The sequence below is a fragment of the Oncorhynchus nerka genome, linkage group LG9a (assembly GCF_034236695.1).
Source record: "Oncorhynchus nerka isolate Pitt River linkage group LG9a, Oner_Uvic_2.0, whole genome shotgun sequence".
In the NCBI taxonomy this organism is placed as follows: domain Eukaryota; kingdom Metazoa; phylum Chordata; class Actinopteri; order Salmoniformes; family Salmonidae; genus Oncorhynchus; species Oncorhynchus nerka.
The window spans coordinates 18,159,750-18,177,969 of record NC_088404.1 but is presented as its reverse complement, the minus strand read 5'-3'; the positions used below and the strand labels follow the sequence as shown (position 1 = coordinate 18,177,969).

The 18,220-nt window shown below is 47.1% G+C and overlaps 1 protein-coding gene across 2 annotated transcripts in view; it reads left to right on the top strand.

Moving 5' to 3' along the window:
* Window positions 1–5: 5 nt before the first annotated feature.
* The window catches only part of LOC115133984 (transcription initiation factor TFIID subunit 4-like), a 23,295-nt gene continuing 5,080 nt past the window's right edge, over window positions 6–18,220 (top strand). The window contains exons 1-14 of one of the 2 annotated variants that reach the window (XM_029667471.2): window positions 6–1,234; window positions 1,468–1,637; window positions 2,195–2,284; window positions 2,789–2,968; window positions 3,213–3,335; window positions 3,568–3,657; window positions 4,061–4,228; window positions 4,501–4,576; window positions 4,921–5,032; window positions 6,159–6,328; window positions 6,555–6,685; window positions 7,639–7,764; window positions 15,509–15,565; window positions 17,152–17,274. In XM_029667471.2, the coding sequence (XP_029523331.1) occupies window positions 19–1,234; window positions 1,468–1,637; window positions 2,195–2,284; window positions 2,789–2,968; window positions 3,213–3,335; window positions 3,568–3,657; window positions 4,061–4,228; window positions 4,501–4,576; window positions 4,921–5,032; window positions 6,159–6,328; window positions 6,555–6,685; window positions 7,639–7,764; window positions 15,509–15,565; window positions 17,152–17,274 (2,832 nt within the window). In that variant the 5' untranslated portion in view covers window positions 6–18. Of the gene's footprint in view, window positions 1,235–1,467; window positions 1,638–2,194; window positions 2,285–2,785; window positions 2,969–3,212; window positions 3,336–3,567; window positions 3,658–4,060; window positions 4,229–4,500; window positions 4,577–4,920; window positions 5,033–6,158; window positions 6,329–6,554; window positions 6,686–7,638; window positions 7,765–15,508; window positions 15,566–17,151; window positions 17,275–18,220 lie in introns of both variants that reach the window. The other variant, XM_029667470.2, reaches the window with a different exon arrangement.

Below are 18,220 nucleotides of genomic sequence, written 5' to 3'. Positions count from 1 at the left end.
AACGGTCTATCATCAAAGATGGCGGGAGCCTCCGACCCACTGGAGGACATGCTCTTCAATGAGGTAGACGAAAAAGCTGTAAGCGACTTAGTAGGCTCTTTGGAATCGCAACTTGTCAGCCAAAAGACTTCGCCCGCCACATATTCTAATATCAAGCGAGAAGGATCTACGGGCGCTGTTAGCCAGTTCTCAGGGAAACTGCGTGATCAAGCGGGGTCTCTGGAGCCGCCACAACAAGGACACCCAAAAGCGGCGTTAAACGCGGAACCCATCGCGAATCAGGCGATGTCCAATAAGATTATCAGCGCTTCCACTTCTTCCATCACTACTGGGGGTGTTTTAAACGCTGGTACTAATCTACAAACATATGGAGCCGCATCTCAAACCATTTCCACCGCACCACCAGGATCGGTAACTTTGCCTGCTCAGTCGACTAGCTTCAACAGAGGGACTATTTTGGGTCCTGCTGGCACATCAGCGGTGACTGTTTCCAATCCAAACATCACAACAACAACAACAACAACTATCAGGACTGCTTCACCTGGTTTACAGAGTTTTAACGGTAACACTGGAGCTCTGAAGTTGGTCAACTCGCCAGCAGCTTCCCAAGTCGGGTCAGGCAGCAGCACTGTTGTAAGTACTGTCAGTGCGGGCAATTCCAATATCATTGTGTCCATGACTTCACAACCTCCTTCTCTGCCAAACTTTACTGGACCTCAACAGTCTGCAGTGGCTACTACTCCCACTATTGCACTGCAAAGACAGCCCAGCCCCATGGCCATTGCCTCACAGAATGGGGTAATAGACCCCAAGGTTTCTGCAGTGGTCACACAGGGTGCAGGTTCCCTAGGGGTCACCACCTCTCAGGTCATGAACCACAGCAACACTCTCATGCACACTAAAATGGTGGCACCCAACCAGCCAGTCTCTGCTGGCCAATCAATAATTCTCGGAGGGTCTCCCCCTCCTGTTGTTGTTAACTCACCAATAAGCCAGCCACAGAGTGTGGCGAGTCCCACTCTCACAGCTGGGGTGAAACCAACTGTTAATGGAGTTGGTCAGCCCACAGTGACCATCGTGAGGCCCCCCGGTGCTCCTGTGATGGCTACCCCCGTACAGCAGCAGAGACCTGGGCTGTTAGCAAGTACAACGAGGACTGCTGCACCACAGCTGGCCGTCAGACCACCACAAAAGACCACCATTCAGTTACCCCCTGGATTTACCATACCACCCGGTAAGGAACCCTACTGATGTTGTAGAACCTTTAGAAACTAGGATCTGACACCCTGGCATGTTTTGACCCATTAGTCATTCAATTAATCATATTCATATAGTATGTAGCCTATAGCATAGTGTGCTATTCACTTTTGCTTAGGCCAAAACCCCCGCAAAAGAGCAACAAAAAAGTAGACCATTTAAAATGTCATATTGAGAAAGATGTGTGACCTGACTGTGTTTCTCCCTCAGGTATGGTGCTGGTGCGTACGGACACGGGACAGCTAGTGATGGTGACTCAGCAGGTTCTAGCCCAGGCCCAGGCTAAGACCCAACAAGGCCAGGCTGCTGTCTCCAACATCTCCCCCCAGCCTGGAATCCCCACCGCTGGGGCCAACATCAGAGTTAGCACTCCCAGCCAGGTACTGTATGGGGGAATCAGGCTAAAGTTGTCTGGAGTGGGCTGGAATGGATTATATCATATTAAACGTCTTTGTCTATCTGAATGGTGTGTGTCTGCCATGTAGTGTCCACATCCACAATCCTCTTGATCGGACCAAGTACAGTCATGCTGTTTGTTTGTGGGTTTGGCATAAGATCGATGCTGCTCAGGTCAGGAATATTCTGGGAGATGATGTTGTACATGATTGTAGAAGAGCTTGTCATGAGACCATAGATTATTGTGCCTGTGGTTAGTAGTCGGGTCTTGGTGCAGCGTCTGCTGCGGCTATAGAGTCCCATTCGTGAGAGGCATTTAACTGCCCCCTGTCTCAACTGAAGGTCTACCCAGATCTTGTAGGGGTGTCCCACTGTTTCTTCCTTTTCACTCTATTCCCCTCTAGTGTTGCGCCAGTGTGATTTCACTTTTAGGAAGTCACAACAAGTTGACCATGTATCCCGGTACTAATCTGTAATGATCTGTAATGATTTTTTTTCATCCAATGTCCCTCTGACCCCATGCTCCCCCTGTTCTCTGCAGGCCCCTGGTACGCCCCAGGCTGTCCGTCTGGCGTCCCCTTTCCAGGCAAGAATGGCCCAGTCCCCCTCTCCCTCTAGCCCTGCTATACAGGTGTGCACTTCATGTCTCCAATCAACGCCTTCTGTCAGAGAACACACACCTAATTATAGTAGCTACTAACTACATCCTCTTAGTAGATTGTTCATTTATTTGTTTGAAATATATTTTACATTTTTCAGCCCTGTTTTTATTTGGTTGTTATTTTAGTTGTTTCATTTATGTCATGTTGTAATAGTGGTTGTTTAGTCTCTCAACTGAGCTGTGTTGTCTTAACAGTTGTGTTGTCTTAACAGTTGTGTTGTCTTAACAGTTGTGTTGTCTTAACAGTTGTGTTGTCTTAACATAACAGTTGTGTTGTCTTAACAGTTGTGTTGTCTTAACATAACAGTTGTGTTGTCTTAACAGTTGTGTTGTCTTAACAGTTGTGTTGTCTTAACAGTTGTGTTGTCTTAACAGTTGTGTTGTCTTAACAGTTGTGTTGTGTTAACAGTTGTGTTGTTTCCACTACTGTATAAAGTTGTAGTTATTTATGCCTATTGTCATTCTCTCCAGAAGGCCATAACCGTGGCACCTGCGGGTGCGTCTGTGTCAGTGAAAATGACCACCCCTCAGAAGGCCCAGTCTGTGATCACAGGGGGCCAGGCCTTGGTCAAGCCTGGTGCTGTACGGCCCACTATCACCCTGAACACTGCAGCAGCCAGTGCCTCTGGAAGCCCTATTGCAACAGTCTCCCAGGTTTGTCAATTGTGTTACTTGTTTTTGTCAACAGGGGTACTTTGCTTCTGACACTTTGCTAGACCTGAACATTGCAGGGTTTACCACCTTTTTTGTTCACTGTGAAGTGTGTTGTGATTTTAAATATTCTTAAAAATAAAGTTTGATTTAATAAAATGTTATAATACCAGAGGTGGTGGTGACATGAGAAGTACATTTGAATGGAAAGTAATCATACCAAATGACCCATTTTCCTCTCTTACAGGAAATGCAGGAGAATGTGAAGAAGTGCAAGAACTTCCTGTCCACCCTGATCAAACTGGCGTCCCACAACTCCCCCTCCCCTGACACATCTAAGAACGTCAAGACCCTGGTGCAGGATCTACTGGTGAGTCAAGACTCTTATAGAGGACAACTATAGTTGGAAATTCTAATGACTAGATGACCTAGTCCTTGTATCATTAACACATGCCTTATGAATGACTTATGGATGTTTATAAATGAAAGTTATTAGAAAGTGTTTTTGTGCTTTCTTTTGTAGTTCTATTGTCAGCAGAGTGAAAAGGTCCATGACATTTCATTATAAAATGATTTTTTAACGGCCTCCTGTCTTTGATTAGGATGCTAAAATCGAGCCTGAGGAATTCACCACGAGTCTGCAAGCTGAGCTGAAATCCTCTCCACAGCCGTACCTCATCCCCTTCCTCAAGGTTAGTTTGTAACCCTCAGCCCCCAGCATTCCTGACCTTTTTTTAGCTTATTGCTATGCAATTTAAATGCAATTACTAAATACTATGGAACAAGTTATTACGACAAGGTTACTAGTGTAATTAGTGTTACTGCACAGGTATAAGAGAAACTTAATGTAAAGTGTAACACTAAATTTCATAGCAGACCTGTTGCAGAATTATACAAAATATAGACAATCAAATCAAATGTATTTATATAGCCCTTCGTACATCAGCTGATATCTCAAAGTGCTGTACAGAAACCCAGCCTAAAACCCCAAACAGCAAGCAATGCAGGTGTAGAAGCGCACGGAATGCAGGTGTAGAAGCAGTCAATTGTTGACGACATTATCCATGTAACCCGGATGTGTTTCCCTCTGTACAGAAAAGCCTCCCTGCCCTGCGGCTGTCCCTTCTCAACAACCAGCAGTCTCTTCTGGCCTCCACCTCCGCTTCTGCCCTGGCCGTCCCTTCCACCTCCACCATCAGGCCCCGGCTCCCCACCACCATCAGCCCTGCCACAGGCATCGTCAGGTCACCTACCACTGCCCTGGTATGACCCTCTGGGATTTAGACACTGGAGAGAAGCTCTGCAGTTTCTAATGGTTCTCTCTATGATGGGCCTAGTATAATTGATTTAAGGCCGTACTAGGTTATGTCTCTATAATAGGCATAGAAACACACACACTTGAAGCCATTCTATGTTGTCTTTTATATTCATTGTGTTGTATTCTGTCTGTTATGTGCCACTTCGCTCAACTACTGTGAGTTCCATTTTCTGTCTTCATGTTCTTATAGCTCCTCTCTTCCCCTTCTCTCTTCCAGGGTGTGAGAAGACCAGGGGTCCAGGGGGTCCAGACCCGCATGCCCATGGTCATCACTCAGAGTATACGACCGCAAGGTACTAGTACTGCATTAGCACCCTCTCTCTTCCATTATGCAGACATATCCTGTCCATACAAGCTCAATTTGACATCCCAGTGCTCTCCATTTATGTTTTTGTTATTGGTGAATGGCAGGAGTTTTCCCCCAGTGGGCACTCGTTTTTCCCACATGATTCAACTTCTCAAGGCCTGCATTGTTACTAGGTCTCTCAGGTGTGATAGGGTTGGGCTCTAACAAAATGTACCAGCAGGGGATGCCCCAGGACCGGAGTTAACCCCTGGTTAAGAGCACTGCACAGAGGCCTATTTACTCACCATGCTATTGAACAGCTTGTAATGATATGTCTTGTTAATTTGTCAGGCGTAGTTACAAGAGGACCCTCTATTATCCCGGGCAGAAGTCCTGTGGGCATTGGTGCCCAGGCCTCTGCCAATCAGAAGAAGCTGAATGAGCCTGGAGGTGGGACGTTCAGGTACGTAATAGGGTGGCAGGTAGCCTAGCAATTAAGAGCCAGTAACTCGAAAGGTCCCTGGTTCGAATCCCTAAGCAGACTAGATGAACAATCTGTCGATGTGCCCTTGAGCAAGGCACTTAACCATATGTGCTCCTGTAACTTGTTCTGGATAGGAGCGTCTGCTAAATGACTAACATGTCAATGTAATATCCTGGTTGGTAGAGGAAAACTATAAACCTATTCAAGGCTCTTGGCATTGTTGGGCCAACAATGTTTACACACACAGTTTTGAGTTATAGTTCAAATCAGAGTTCAATTATTTGTTGCATTGTATTTTTTTCATTTGGTCAGGTTGGTTTTACATCGCCAAATGTCAAACAAACAAAAATCTATTTATGATTTTCATGAAGCATCACTTGTGTGTCCCAATGTTCATAATTCTTTCGCTTTGGACTTCCAACAACATGCGTGAGGAAACAGCTCAATAGCTGCTCTAACTGCAGCGGGAATAGACTATATTCAGTAGACTATATGCCCGGTATAGACCCCGTCTCACCTAATCTGAATCGGATGCGATTATAAATACGCTGCTACTCACAGAATGTTTCAGAGATATCTAGTTATGATGCTGCATGTATTTACCAAATGTTCTCAGTCACACAACCAATAATAGTGCATGACTGGTTATGTTCCTGTGTTTGGCCCAGACTGTTCTCAACTGCAGCGTACCGCACCACAGTATGAATTGAATCGGACTGAGACCATCCTTTTTTAGAGAATCACTGTGTGTTGTTGAATGCTCCCAACGAACCAAACTAAGGGGGTTAACACACCAGAGTTAGACAAAACCACTCCAAACTCATTTGGGGTGTGAAATCCCCCTAAGATACTTTAAAACTTTTCCATCATGGTGTATGTAAACCGATCAACCACAGGATGGCAGTATTTCACAGATTTTGACCCAACGGTAGAGTAGAAACATACTAAAGCTAAATAAACTCCCGTCCCTGATCAGTGTAAATAACTTCATATCCTCTGAGAAATTGACTTGAAATCTACATGGTGTAATGAACCAAGATATTATCAATGTTATCTGGCCAATTCTATGATCACACCCTGATCTGTGTGTACTGTATGTCTTTAGAGATGACGATGACATCAATGACGTGGCGTCCATGGCGGGGGTAAACCTGAACGAGGAAAACGCCCGCATCATGGCCACCAACTCTGAGCTGGTGGGCACCAAGATCCGCTCCTGTAAGGACGAGGCCTTCCTCCCGCCAGGCCTGCTGCACAGACGCATCATGGAGGCTGGTAGGTCATACCAGATGAGAGGCAATTGTTCACTTACCTTCATGGATTTGAAAGGAAATGACTGGTGTAAGACACAAGCTGCTGAAAGTAGTGGAGCTCAGCCCTGATGTCTGTCGATCATCAATAAATGACTGGCCACACCTTGCCATCCCACCCGAGATAATGGCATTGATTGGCTGTCCCAATATAGTGTGCCTTTAACCCCAGCTGATGTCTTTTCTCTCAGCCAAGAGATTTGGGGTGACCGAGGTCCCAGCTGAGACAGTGAACTACATCTCCCATGCTACCCAGGCCAGGCTGAGATCCATGCTGGAGAAAGTGTCCACTATCGCCCAGCACCGCACCGACGGGGGCAAGGTAAGCGCAGGGAGAGTAGGGGTTGTCATGAACAGAAGTACATAAACCGTGAATATGAATAACACATAACGTATGAACAACAACATGAGCAGTACACAAACTACATAAACACCATCGTTCCTGTCCCTTCTGTCTTTCACTCTCCCCTCTCTCCCCTCTCTTTCACTCTCCCTCTCTCCCCTCTCTTTCACTCTCCCTCTCTCCCCTCTCACTCTGCCCTCTTTCACTCTCCCTCTCTCTCTCTCCCTCTCCCCTCTCTTTCACTCTCCCCTCTCTTTCACTCTCCTTCTCTCCCCTCTCTTTCACTCCCCTCTCTTTCACTCTCCCACTCTCCCTCTCTTCACTCTCCCTCTCTCCCTCTCTTTCACTCTCCCATCTCTTTCACTCTCCCCTCTCTTTCACTCTCCCTCTCTCCCCTCTCTTTCACTCTCCCTCTCTCCCCCCTTTCACTCTCCCTCTCTCCCTCTCTTTCACTCTCCCTCTCTCCCCTCTCTTTCACTCTCCCTCTCTCCCCTCTCTTTCACTCTCCCTCTCTCCCCTCTCTTTCACTCTCCCTCTCTCCCCTCTCTTTCACTCTCCTTCTCGCCCCTCTCTTTCACTCTCCCTCTCTCCCCTCTCTTTCACTCTCCTTCTCTCCCCTCTCTTTCACTCTCCTTCTCTCCCCTCTCTTTCACTCTCCTTCTCTCCCCTCTCTTTCACTCTCCTTCTCTCCCCTCTCTTTCACTCTCCTTCTCTCCCCTCTCTTTCACTCTCCTTCTCTCCCCTCTCTTTCACTCTCCTTCTCTCCCCTCTCTTTCACTCTCCTTCTCTCCCCTCTCTTTCACTCTCCCTCTCTCCCCTCTCTTTCACTCTCCTTCTCTCCCATCTATTTCACTCTCCCTCTCTCCCCTCTCTTTCACTCTCCCCTCTCTTTCACTCTCCCTCTCTCCCTTCTCCCTTCCTTCTCTCTGCAGGATGAGGAATGGTATGAGCCATCGACAGACGTCAGGGCCCAGCTCCGCTTTTTTGAGCAGCTGGAAAGGATGGAGAAACAGAGGAAGGACGAACAGGAGAGAGAGGTCCTACTCAAGGCTGCCAAGGTACCTACAGAACAGAGTAGTGTTCAGTAGAGACAGACCACCACCTGACTACATGCTCACTGGCTCTAGGTCATTACCACTTTACTGCATTCCCCCAAATCACAAGTTGAACTCGAAGTGCCCGTTAATAGCTGCACTGTTTTGAGTTGAGCAACACAATTGTGTGTGTGTACACTTGATCTTGGGAAGGATGTGACACCTGAAAACAGAGGTAATTAGTGGAGTTTGAACAGAGCCCACCTTCACTGGGGCGTACTCACACTCAAATCTGAAGATTATCTGCACAGTATGTTTGTTAGCTAATTACTCTTAGGAAAAATATTGCTATCTAGAACCTTAAAGGCTGTCCCCATAGGATAACATTTTGAAGAACCCTTTTGGGTTCCAGGTAGAACCCTTTCTACATAGGATTCTACATGGAACACAAAAGGATGCTGACTGGAACCACAAAGGATTCTGCTATGGGAACAGCCGAATAACCCTTTTTTATAAGAGTGTAGCCAGCCAGTTTTAGTGGAATGATTCCAATAATTTTTCAATTTAACTGCCAATATGCCAACGTTCCATATAACAGCCACAGCAATACACTGGCTGAAATCAGTTAATGATAAGACTTAGACAAGTTGTAAATGCAACAAGTACTGATAACACTCGCAGCTTCCCAAGAAAACAAAAAAATGTAGACATTGATGGACTGTTTGCATATATTTTAGAGGATATTTATATAGAAAATTGGTATAAAACCTGCATGAACTGTATATTTTGAAAATGTTTTATGTTGTAAATAATTCTATTACACTTTCTGATATATCACATGCCTGACTTTTATTTTCCTCCATAAGTAAAAACAGGAAATGCATTATCTACACCTCTGCTGCTGATCATTCCAATTAGGTTGGTTTGGATGTCTCCCGGACAAATGGCTGATATTATGATTCTGGAACTTTGAGGGTTTATGACATTTAGTAATTGAATAGGATCTTTATGGTTATATTATAGTTACTATTATGAGTTGTTGTTCATTCAGGCTGGATGTATCTTACATTTACATTACATTTAAGTCATTTAGCAGACGCTCTTATCCAGAGCGACTTACAAATTGGTGCATTCACCTTATGACATCCAGTGGAACAGTAGTGCATCTAAATCTTTTAAGGGGGGTGAGAGGGATTACTTTATCCTATCCTAGGTATTCCTTAAAGAGGTGGGGTTTCAGGTGTCTCCGGAAGGTGGTGATTGACTCCGCTGTCCTGGCGTCGTGAGGGAGTTTGTTCCACCATTGGGGGGCCAGAGCAGTGAACAGTTTTGACTGGGCTGAGCGGGAACTGTACTTCCTCAGTGGTAGGGAGGCGAGCAGGCCAGAGGTGGATGAACGCAGTGCCCTTGTTTGGGTGTAGGGCCTGATCAGAGCCTGGAGGTACTGAGGTGCCGTTCCCCTCACAGCTCCGTAGGCAAGCACCATGGTCTTGTAGCGGATGCGAGCTTCAACTGGAAGCCAGTGGAGAGAGCGGAGGAGCGGGGTGACGTGAGAGAACTTGGGAAGGTTGAACACCAGACGGGCTGCGGCGTTCTGGATGAGTTGTAGGGGTTTAATGGCACAGGCAGGGAGCCCAGCCAACAGCGAGTTGCAGTAATCCAGACGGGAGATGACAAGTGCATGGATTAGGACCTGCGCCGCTTCCTGTGTGAGGCAGGGTCGTACTCTGCGGATGTTGTAGAGCATGAACCTACAGGAACGGGCCACCGCCTTGATGTTAGTTGAGAACGACAGGGTGTTGTCCAGGATCGCGCTCTGGGAGGAGGACACAATGGAGTTGTCAACCGTGATGGCGAGATCATGGAACGGGCAGTCCTTCCCCGGGGGGAAGAGCAGCTCCGTCTTGCCGAGGTTGAGCTTGAGGTGGTGATCCGTCATCCACACTGATATGTCTGCCAGACATGCAGAGATGCGATTCGCCACCTGGTCATCAGAAGGGGGAAAGGAGAAGATTAATTGTGTGTCGTCTGCATAGCAATGATAGGAGAGACGATGTGAGGTTATGACAGAGCCAAGTGACTTGGTGTATAGCGAGAATAGGAGAGGGCCTAGAACAGAGCCCTGGGGGACACCAGTGGTGGGAGCACGTGGTGTGGAGACGGATTCTCGCCACGCCACCTGGTAGGAGCGACCTGTCAGGTAGGACGCAATCCAAGCGTGGGCCGCGCCGGAGATGCCCAACTCGGAGAGGGTGGAGAGGAGGATCTGATGGTTCACAGTATCGAAGGCAGCCGATAGGTCTAGAAGGATGAGAGCAGAGGAGAGAGAGTTAGCTTTAGCAGTGCGGAGCGCCTCCGTGATACAGAGAAGAGCAGTCTCAGTTGAATGACTAGTCTTGAAACCTGACTGATATGGATCAAGAAGGTCATTCTGAGAGAGATAGCGGGAGAGCTGGCCAAGGACGGCACGTTCAAGAGTTTTGGAGAGAAAAGAAAGAAGGGATACTGGTCTGTAGTTGTTGACATCGGAGGGATCGAGTGTAGGTTTTTTCAGAAGGGGTGCAACTCTCGCTCTCTTGAAGACGGAAGGGACGTAGCCAGCGGTCAGGGATGAGTTGATGAGCGAGGTGAGGTAAGGGAGAAGGTCTCCGGAAATGGTCTGGAGAAGAGAGGAGGGGATAGGGTCAAGCGGGCAGGTTGTTGGGCGGCCGGCCGTCACAAGACGCAAGATTTCATCTGGAGAGAGAGGGAGAAAGAGGTCAGAGCACAGGGTAGGGCAGTGTGAGCAGAACCAGCGGTGTCGTTTGACTTAGCAAACGAGGATCGGATGTCGTCGACCTTCTTTTCAAAATGGTTGACGAAGTCATCTGCAGAGAGGGAGGAGGGGGAGGGGAGGAGGATTCAGGAGGGAGGAGAAGGTGGCAAAGAGCTTCCTAGGGTTAGAGGCAGATGCTTGGAATTTAGAGTGGTAGAAAGTGGCTTTAGCAGCAGAGACAGAAGAGGAAAATGTAGAGAGGAGGGAGTGAAAGGATGCCAGGTCCGCAGGGAGGCGAGTTTTCCTCCATTTCCGCTCGGCTGCCTGGAGCCCTGTTCTGTGAGCTCGCAATGAGTCGTCGAGCCACGGAGCGGGAGGGAGGACCGAGCCGGCCTGGAGGATAGGGGACATAGAGAGTCAAAGGATGCAGAAAGGGAGGAGAGGAGGGTTGAGGAGGCAGAATCAGGAGATAGGTTGGAGAAGGTTTGAGCAGAGGGAAGAGATGATAGGATGGAAGAGGAGAGAGTAGCGGGGGAGAGAGAGCGAAGGTTGGGACGGCGCGATACCATCCGAGTAGGGGCAGTGTGGGAAGTGTTGGATGAGAGCGAGAGGGAAAAGGATACAAGGTAGTGGTCGGAGACTTGGAGGGGAGTTGCAATGAGGTTAGTGGAAGAACAGCATCTAGTAAAGATGAGGTCGAGCGTATTTCCTGCCTTGTGAGTAAGGGGGAAGGTGAGAGGGTGAGGTCAAAAGAGGAGAGGAGTGGAAAAGAAGGAGGCAGAGAGGAATGAGTCAAAGGTAGACGTGGGGAGGTTAAAGTCGCCCAGAACTGTGAGAGGTGAGCCGTCCTCAGGAAAGGAGCTTATCAAGGCATCAAGCTCATTGATGAACTCTCCGAGGGAACCTGGAGGGCGATAAATGATAAGGATGTTAAGCTTGAAAGGGCTGGTAACTGTGACAGCATGGAATTCAAAGGAGGCGATAGACAGATGGGTAAGGGGAGAAAGAGAGAATGACCACTTGGGAGAGATGAGGATCCCGGTGCCACCACCCCGCTGACCAGAAGCTCTCGGGGTGTGCGAGAACACGTGGGCAGACGAAGAGAGAGCAGTAGGAGTAGCAGTGTTGTCTGTGGTGATCCATGTTTCCGTCAGTGCCAAGAAGTCGAGGGACTGGAGGGAGGCATAGGCTGAGATGAACTCTGCCTTGTTGGCCGCAGATCGGCAGTTCCAGAGGCTACCGGAGACCTGGAACTCCACGTGGGTCGTGCGCGCTGGGACCACCAGATTAGGGTGGCGCGGCCACGCGGTGTGGAGCGTTTGTATGGTCTGTGCAGAGAGGAGAGAACAGGGATAGACAGACACATAGTTGACAGGCTACAGAAGAGGCTACGCTAATGCAAAGGAGATTGGAATGACAAGTGGACTACACGTCTCGAGTGTTCAGAAAGTTAAGCTTACGTAGCAAGAATCTTATTGACTAAAATGATTAAAATGATACAGTACTGCTGAAGTAGGCTAGCTGGCAGAGGCTGCGTTGTTGACTATGTAGGCTAGCCGGCAGTGGCTGCGTTGTTGACACTACACTAATCAAGTCGTTCCGTTGAGTGTAATAGTTTCTACTGTGCTGCTATTCGGGGCTAGCTGGCTAGCTAGCAGTGTTGATTACGTTGCGTTAAAAGAACGACAATAGCTGGCTAGCTAACCTAGGAAATCGCTCTAGACTACACAATTATCTTTGATACAAAAGACGGCTATGTAGCTAGCTATGTAGCTAGCTACGATCAAACAAATCAAGCCGTTGTACTGTAATGAAATGAAATGAAAAATGTGATACTACCTGTGGAGCGAAGCGAAATGCGACCGGGTTGTTGAGTGCGGAAGTTCTGTTCGGTAGACGTTGGCTAGCTGTTGGCTAGCTAGCAGTGTCTCCTACGTTAAGGACGACAAATAGCTGGCTAGCTAACCTCGGTAAATTAAGATAATCACTCTAAAACTACACACTCTAAACTACACAATTATCTTGGATACGAAGACAGCAAAGACAACTATGTAGCTAGCTAACACTACACTAATCAAGTCGTTCAGTTGAGTGAAATAGTTGTGCTGCTAATCGGTAGACGGTGGACGTTAGCTAGCTGGCTAGCTGCAGGGCAGATAGCAGTGTAGACTGCGTTAGGACGACGAAATACGATAATTACGCAATTATCTATGATACAAAGACGGCTATGTAGCTAGCTAAGAAGAAATTGCTAAGATTAGACAAATCAAACCGTTGTACTATAATGAAATGTAATGAAATGTAATACTACCTGCGGACCGAGTGCGGATGCGACCGCTCGCTCCAACCCGGAAGTCACAATCTTGTGGTTAAAGGGATAGTTCACCCAAATTACAATATTACATATTGGTTTCCTTACACTGTAATCAGTCTATGCACACGGTATGACAGCAATCAATGCTTTGGTTTAGTTTCCACAGGGAAACTTTATTTTCCCTGGAACTGTTTCCACATGATAACATTTTAGCATTTGTGGCACAAATCCCATTCAAGTCATGGGACCAATATTATGAGCAATTTTCAATCATGTCCAAATCATCCCGAAGTATCTAAAATCAATTGTGAAGCTCAACAAAGTCACTTATATATGATTCTGGACATGATGCGCAAAAAATTATATTGGTCCCATGACTTGAATGGGATTTGTGACACATGCTAAAACGTTAGCATGTGGAAACGGTGCCCTGGAAACTAAACCAAAGCATGAATTTGTCTCATGCCTTATCCATAGACTGCTTACAGTGTAAGGAAACCAATTTGTCATTTTGTCATTTGGATGTACTATGCCTTTTAAACACATTATATTCGGAAAGTATTCAGACCTCTTCACTTTTTTTCAAATTTTGTTACGTTACAGCCATTTTCTAAGATCTATAAAAAATATATATATATTTAATCCTCATGAATTTACACAACACCCCATAATGACAAAGCGAAAACAGGTTTTTAGACAGTTTTGTGAATGTAAATACCGGTACCTAAATACCTTATTTACATAAGTATACAGACCCTTTGCTATGAGATTTGAAATTGAGCTCCGGTGCATCCTGTTTCCATTGATCATCCTTAAGATGTTTCTACAACTTGATTGGAGTCCACCTGTGGTAAATTCAATTGATTGGATATGATTTGGAAGAGAACACACCTGTCTATATATGGAAAAACCAGGCCATCGGGTAGAAGCAATTGTCCGTAGTGCTCCGAGACAGGATTGTGTCGAGGCACAAAACATTTCTGCAGTATTGAAGGTCTCCAAGAACCGTGGCCTCCATCATTCTTAAATGGAAGAAGTTTGGAACCACCAAGACTCTTCCTAGAGCTGGCTGCCCGGCCAAACTGATCAATCGGAGGAGAAGGGATAGGATCAGGGAGGTGACCAAGAACCAGATGGTCACTCTGACAGAGCTCCAGAGTTCCTCTGGAGATGGGAGAACCTTTCAGAAGGACAACCATCTCTGCAGCACTCCACCAATCAGGCCTTTATGGTAGAGTGGCCAGACGGAAGCCCCTCCTCAGTAAAAGGCACATGACAGCCTGCAGTAAAAGGCACCTAAAGACTCTCAGACCATAGGGCCTCCAGGGTGGCGCAGTGGATAAGGGCGCTGTACTGCAGCGCCAGCTGTGCCATCAGAGTCCCTGGGTTCGCACCCAGGCTCTGTCGTAACCGGCTGCGACCGGGAGGTCCGTGGGGCGACGCACAATTGGCCTAGCGTCGTCCGGGTTAGGGAGGGCTTGGTCGGTAGGGATGTCCTTGTCTCATCGCGCACCAGCGACTCCTGTAGCGGGCCGGGCGCAGTGCCGGGCCGGGTTGCCGGGTGCACGGTGTAGCCTCCGACACATTGGTGCGGCTGGCTTCCGGGTTGGATGCGCGCTGTGTTAAGAAGCAGTACGGCTGGTTGGGTTGTGTATCGGAGGACGCATGACATTCAACTTTCGTCTCTCCCGAGCCCGTACGGGAGTTGTAGCGATGAGACAAGATAGTAGCTACTACAATAATTGGATACCACGAAAATTGGGGAGAAAAAGGGGTAAAATTCTAAAAATATATATATATTTTTTAAAGACTCTCAGACCATGAGAAACAAGATTCTCTGGTCTGACGAAACCAAGATTAAACTCTTTGGCCTGAATGCCAAGCGTCAAGTCTGGAGGAAACCTGGCACCATCCCTACGGCGAAGCATAGTGGTGGCAGCATCATGCCGTGGGGATGTATTTCAGTGGCAGGGAATGGGAGACTAGTCAGTATCGAGGAAAAGATGAGCAGAGCAAAATACAGAGATCCTTGATAAAAACCTGCTCCAGAGCACTGAGGACTGAAACGAAGGTTCGCCTGCCAACAGGACAATGACCCTAAGCACACAGCTAAGACAACGCAGGAGTGGCTTTGAGACATGTCTCTGAATGTCCTTGAGTGGCCAGGCCAGAGCCCGAACTTGAACACAATTGAACTTCTCTGGAGAGACCTGAAAATAGCTGTGCAGCGACGCTCCCTATCCAACCTGGCAGAGCTTGAGAGAATCTGCAGAGAAGAATGGGAGAAACTCCCCAAATACAGGTGTGCAAAGCTTGTAGCGTCATACCCAAGATCACTGCCAAAAGGTGCTTCAACAAAGTTCTGAATAAAGGGTCTGAATACTTATGTCAATTTCAATGTTTCATTTTTAATACATTTGTAAAAATAAAAAAAATTGCTTTGTCATTATGGGGTTGTGTGTGTAGATTTTTTTAGGGAAAAAATAATTTGATCAATTTCAGAAAAACATAACTGTAAACATAAAAAAATGTGGAAAAAGTCGAGAGCTATGAATACTTTCCAAAATACACTGTAAATACTATAATAAGCACTGGTTTCAGACTATAGCATTGTCTTAAGCTATTGCCCCGATATCTCTCTCGTAACCGAGTATGCACCTTTTTTGTCTCTCTAACCGGTCTCTCTCTCTACTCTATAGAGTCGCGCCAGACAGGAGGACCCAGAACAAGCTCGGTTGAAGGCGAAAGCTAAGGAGGTAATTGCTTCAATTTTTTTTAAAGCTATTGACATGTTATTAATGTCCATGTACAATATAAAAAACCGATGCAGTCCATTATCAGCTACAGACTGGTATGCAAGAACTTCCCACCAAAATACACACATTCTCCATATAGTCCATATAGTCCTGCTACCTTCCCAACCATGCCACTATTTGAAGCTAGCTCTCCCCGTATTATAGCTCTGCCTTGGGCTACACTGTCTGTCTGGACAGTGCCTCGCCACTACCAGCCAGAGAGCATTATCCATAAAGATCTGGACAGGGGAGCCCAGGTCAGGACATGTTCAATCATTCTGAACAGGGTAGCCTAGTGGTTAGAGCATTGGACTAGTAACCGAAAGGTTGCAAGTTCAAATCCCCGAGCTGACAAGGTACAAAATCTGCCATTCTGCCCCTGAACAGGCAGTTAACCCACTGTTCCTAGGCCGTCATTGAAAATAAGAATTGGTTCTTAACTGATTTTCCTAGTAAAATAAATACAATTATAGTGCATTGTAAAAGTGCATTGTAAAAGTTGCCTAATCAATATTTTGTTTTGCTGAATCATTTGTGTTTGTGCTGGGCTTGGAACAAAGATGTACAAGCCCAGTCGCTCCCCAGGAGGAGGGTTGGTCACCCCTGGTTTAACGCCTAGTGGGCCAAAAACCAAAACACCTCTGGTTTTTATTATCTCTTTCTAATTGGGAACTAATTCAGACTTTGGACATCAGGTGAATGGACTCCCTGTCCAATCAATCGTATTGACTGTATGCTTGTTTATTCCATGTGTAAACTCTGTGTTGTTGTTTGTGTCGCACTGCTTTGCTTTATCTTGGCCAGGTCTCAGTTGTAAATGAGAACTTGTTCTCAACTAGCCTACCTTGGTTAAATAAAGGTGGAAAAAAATCAAAATAAATCTGTGACATTAATAAATCATTACTACTAACAGGTAGAAAGAACCATCAGTCCTTGGGCCCTGCAGGCCTCTGGCCTGTGTGATAGACTAGTTTCAGAAAGTGTGATGAAGTGCCTTTACCACTTCATCAAGCAGGCAGACAGGCAGGCAAGGACCTGACCTGAAGCAACCTTGGCTAGACCGACAGAGCCCCACTCTCTGCCTTGTGACCTCATAATGCCTGAAGATACAGTGCTCCTTTCACACACACGCTAGCCTGTGCCTCACTGTACTTCGTCACCAGGGTGTGTGTCTGAGCGTACCATGTGCAGCACCTCTTTCAATTAGCATTACAGTGTCTTAATGAGGACATCATCGTTGCCTTGAATTATGTCTCCTATTGGTTAGTCTCCTATTGGTTAGTCTCCTATTGATTTGTCTCCTCAACACTTCTTTCCTCCTCTCCCCCCTATTGAACAGATAATAATAGTCTGATAAATGCAGCTCTATATGTAGGCCTATTAGATTGTTGAACTGTCGGTCTTTTCATGGCTCATTATACGGCACCTTCTTGGCGCTGTAACTTTCCCCATTCCAGCTTTTATGCTGCCAATGATAGATCCTGTTCAGGGTGTAAATCAGCCAGGAGAGTAAACATGTCTGTGGCTCTCTCCCTTTCCCCTTTCAGATGCAGCAGGCGGAGCAGGCCCAGATCCGGCAGCGTGAAGCCAACCTCACTGCCCTGGCTGCCATCGGGCCCCGCAAGAAACGCAAGATGGACTCGCCAGGGGGCTCCACATCGGGCACAGAGGTAAGGGTGCTAAAATGTGGCAGTAAGAAAAGGAACACACAAATCGGATATTCAAAGTTGACAGATATCCTCATTCCCCAATGACTTTCACCACCTGACTTTCCATCACATTTTAAGAAAACATTTTTAAGTGGGGATAGCTTCGTTCACTCTACTCTGTCATCAATACACGCCCCCCCCCCCCCCCCCCTTCTATCCAGCAGTGTGAATGTGACCAGAGTTGAGTGAAGGGGGTCAGTAAGGGCCTCTAGGCTTGTTATGGGTGTCTGCACCGCTCTACCCCCTCCAAGCCCCCCCTCCTCTCACCCCCTCAGGGGAGCCATAGATTTCAGCTCTGCAGAAATAAGCCTGAGGGGGAACACAGCCCGGGGCGGCTGCAGCATGGGTGCCTCAGTCACGCCACCTTCCACCCCCACCCACATCCAGCCCAGAGGTATCCCCACAGCGATCCCAGACAAAGGGGGCTCTGTGCGGGGTGAGAGCCACGATTAGGAGAGGGAGGGAATGCAAGCGAGGGAACATTGTAGGGAAGGGGAGGGTGTAATCATGAACTTTGACAGATGCCTCAGCGTGAAAAGAATGGGGAATTACCAAGCCAAATGAACGTCTAGCAAGCTAGTCAGTCAACCAGTTGATAGGTTAGCCAGTCGGTGAGCTAGTCAGGAAGTTGGCTAGTCTTTCAAATCAGTGAGCTGCTTTTGTTGCTAGCTAGTTTGTAATATGGGTATGTTGGACTACAGTCAGTCAGTCAGTTAGTTGATAGTTAGCAAGTCAACAAGGTAGTCCCTTATGGGCTGTTTATTTTTCTACTGTAGCTTAATGAGTTCGAAATGCAGAAAGGTTGCCTGACTCCTTTATTAGCCGTTCCTCATACATACCCAAACGGCCTGAAGGGCTCGTGCCAGGCTGATGTGTCTATATCTCAACCCTGATCACGCCTGCAGAT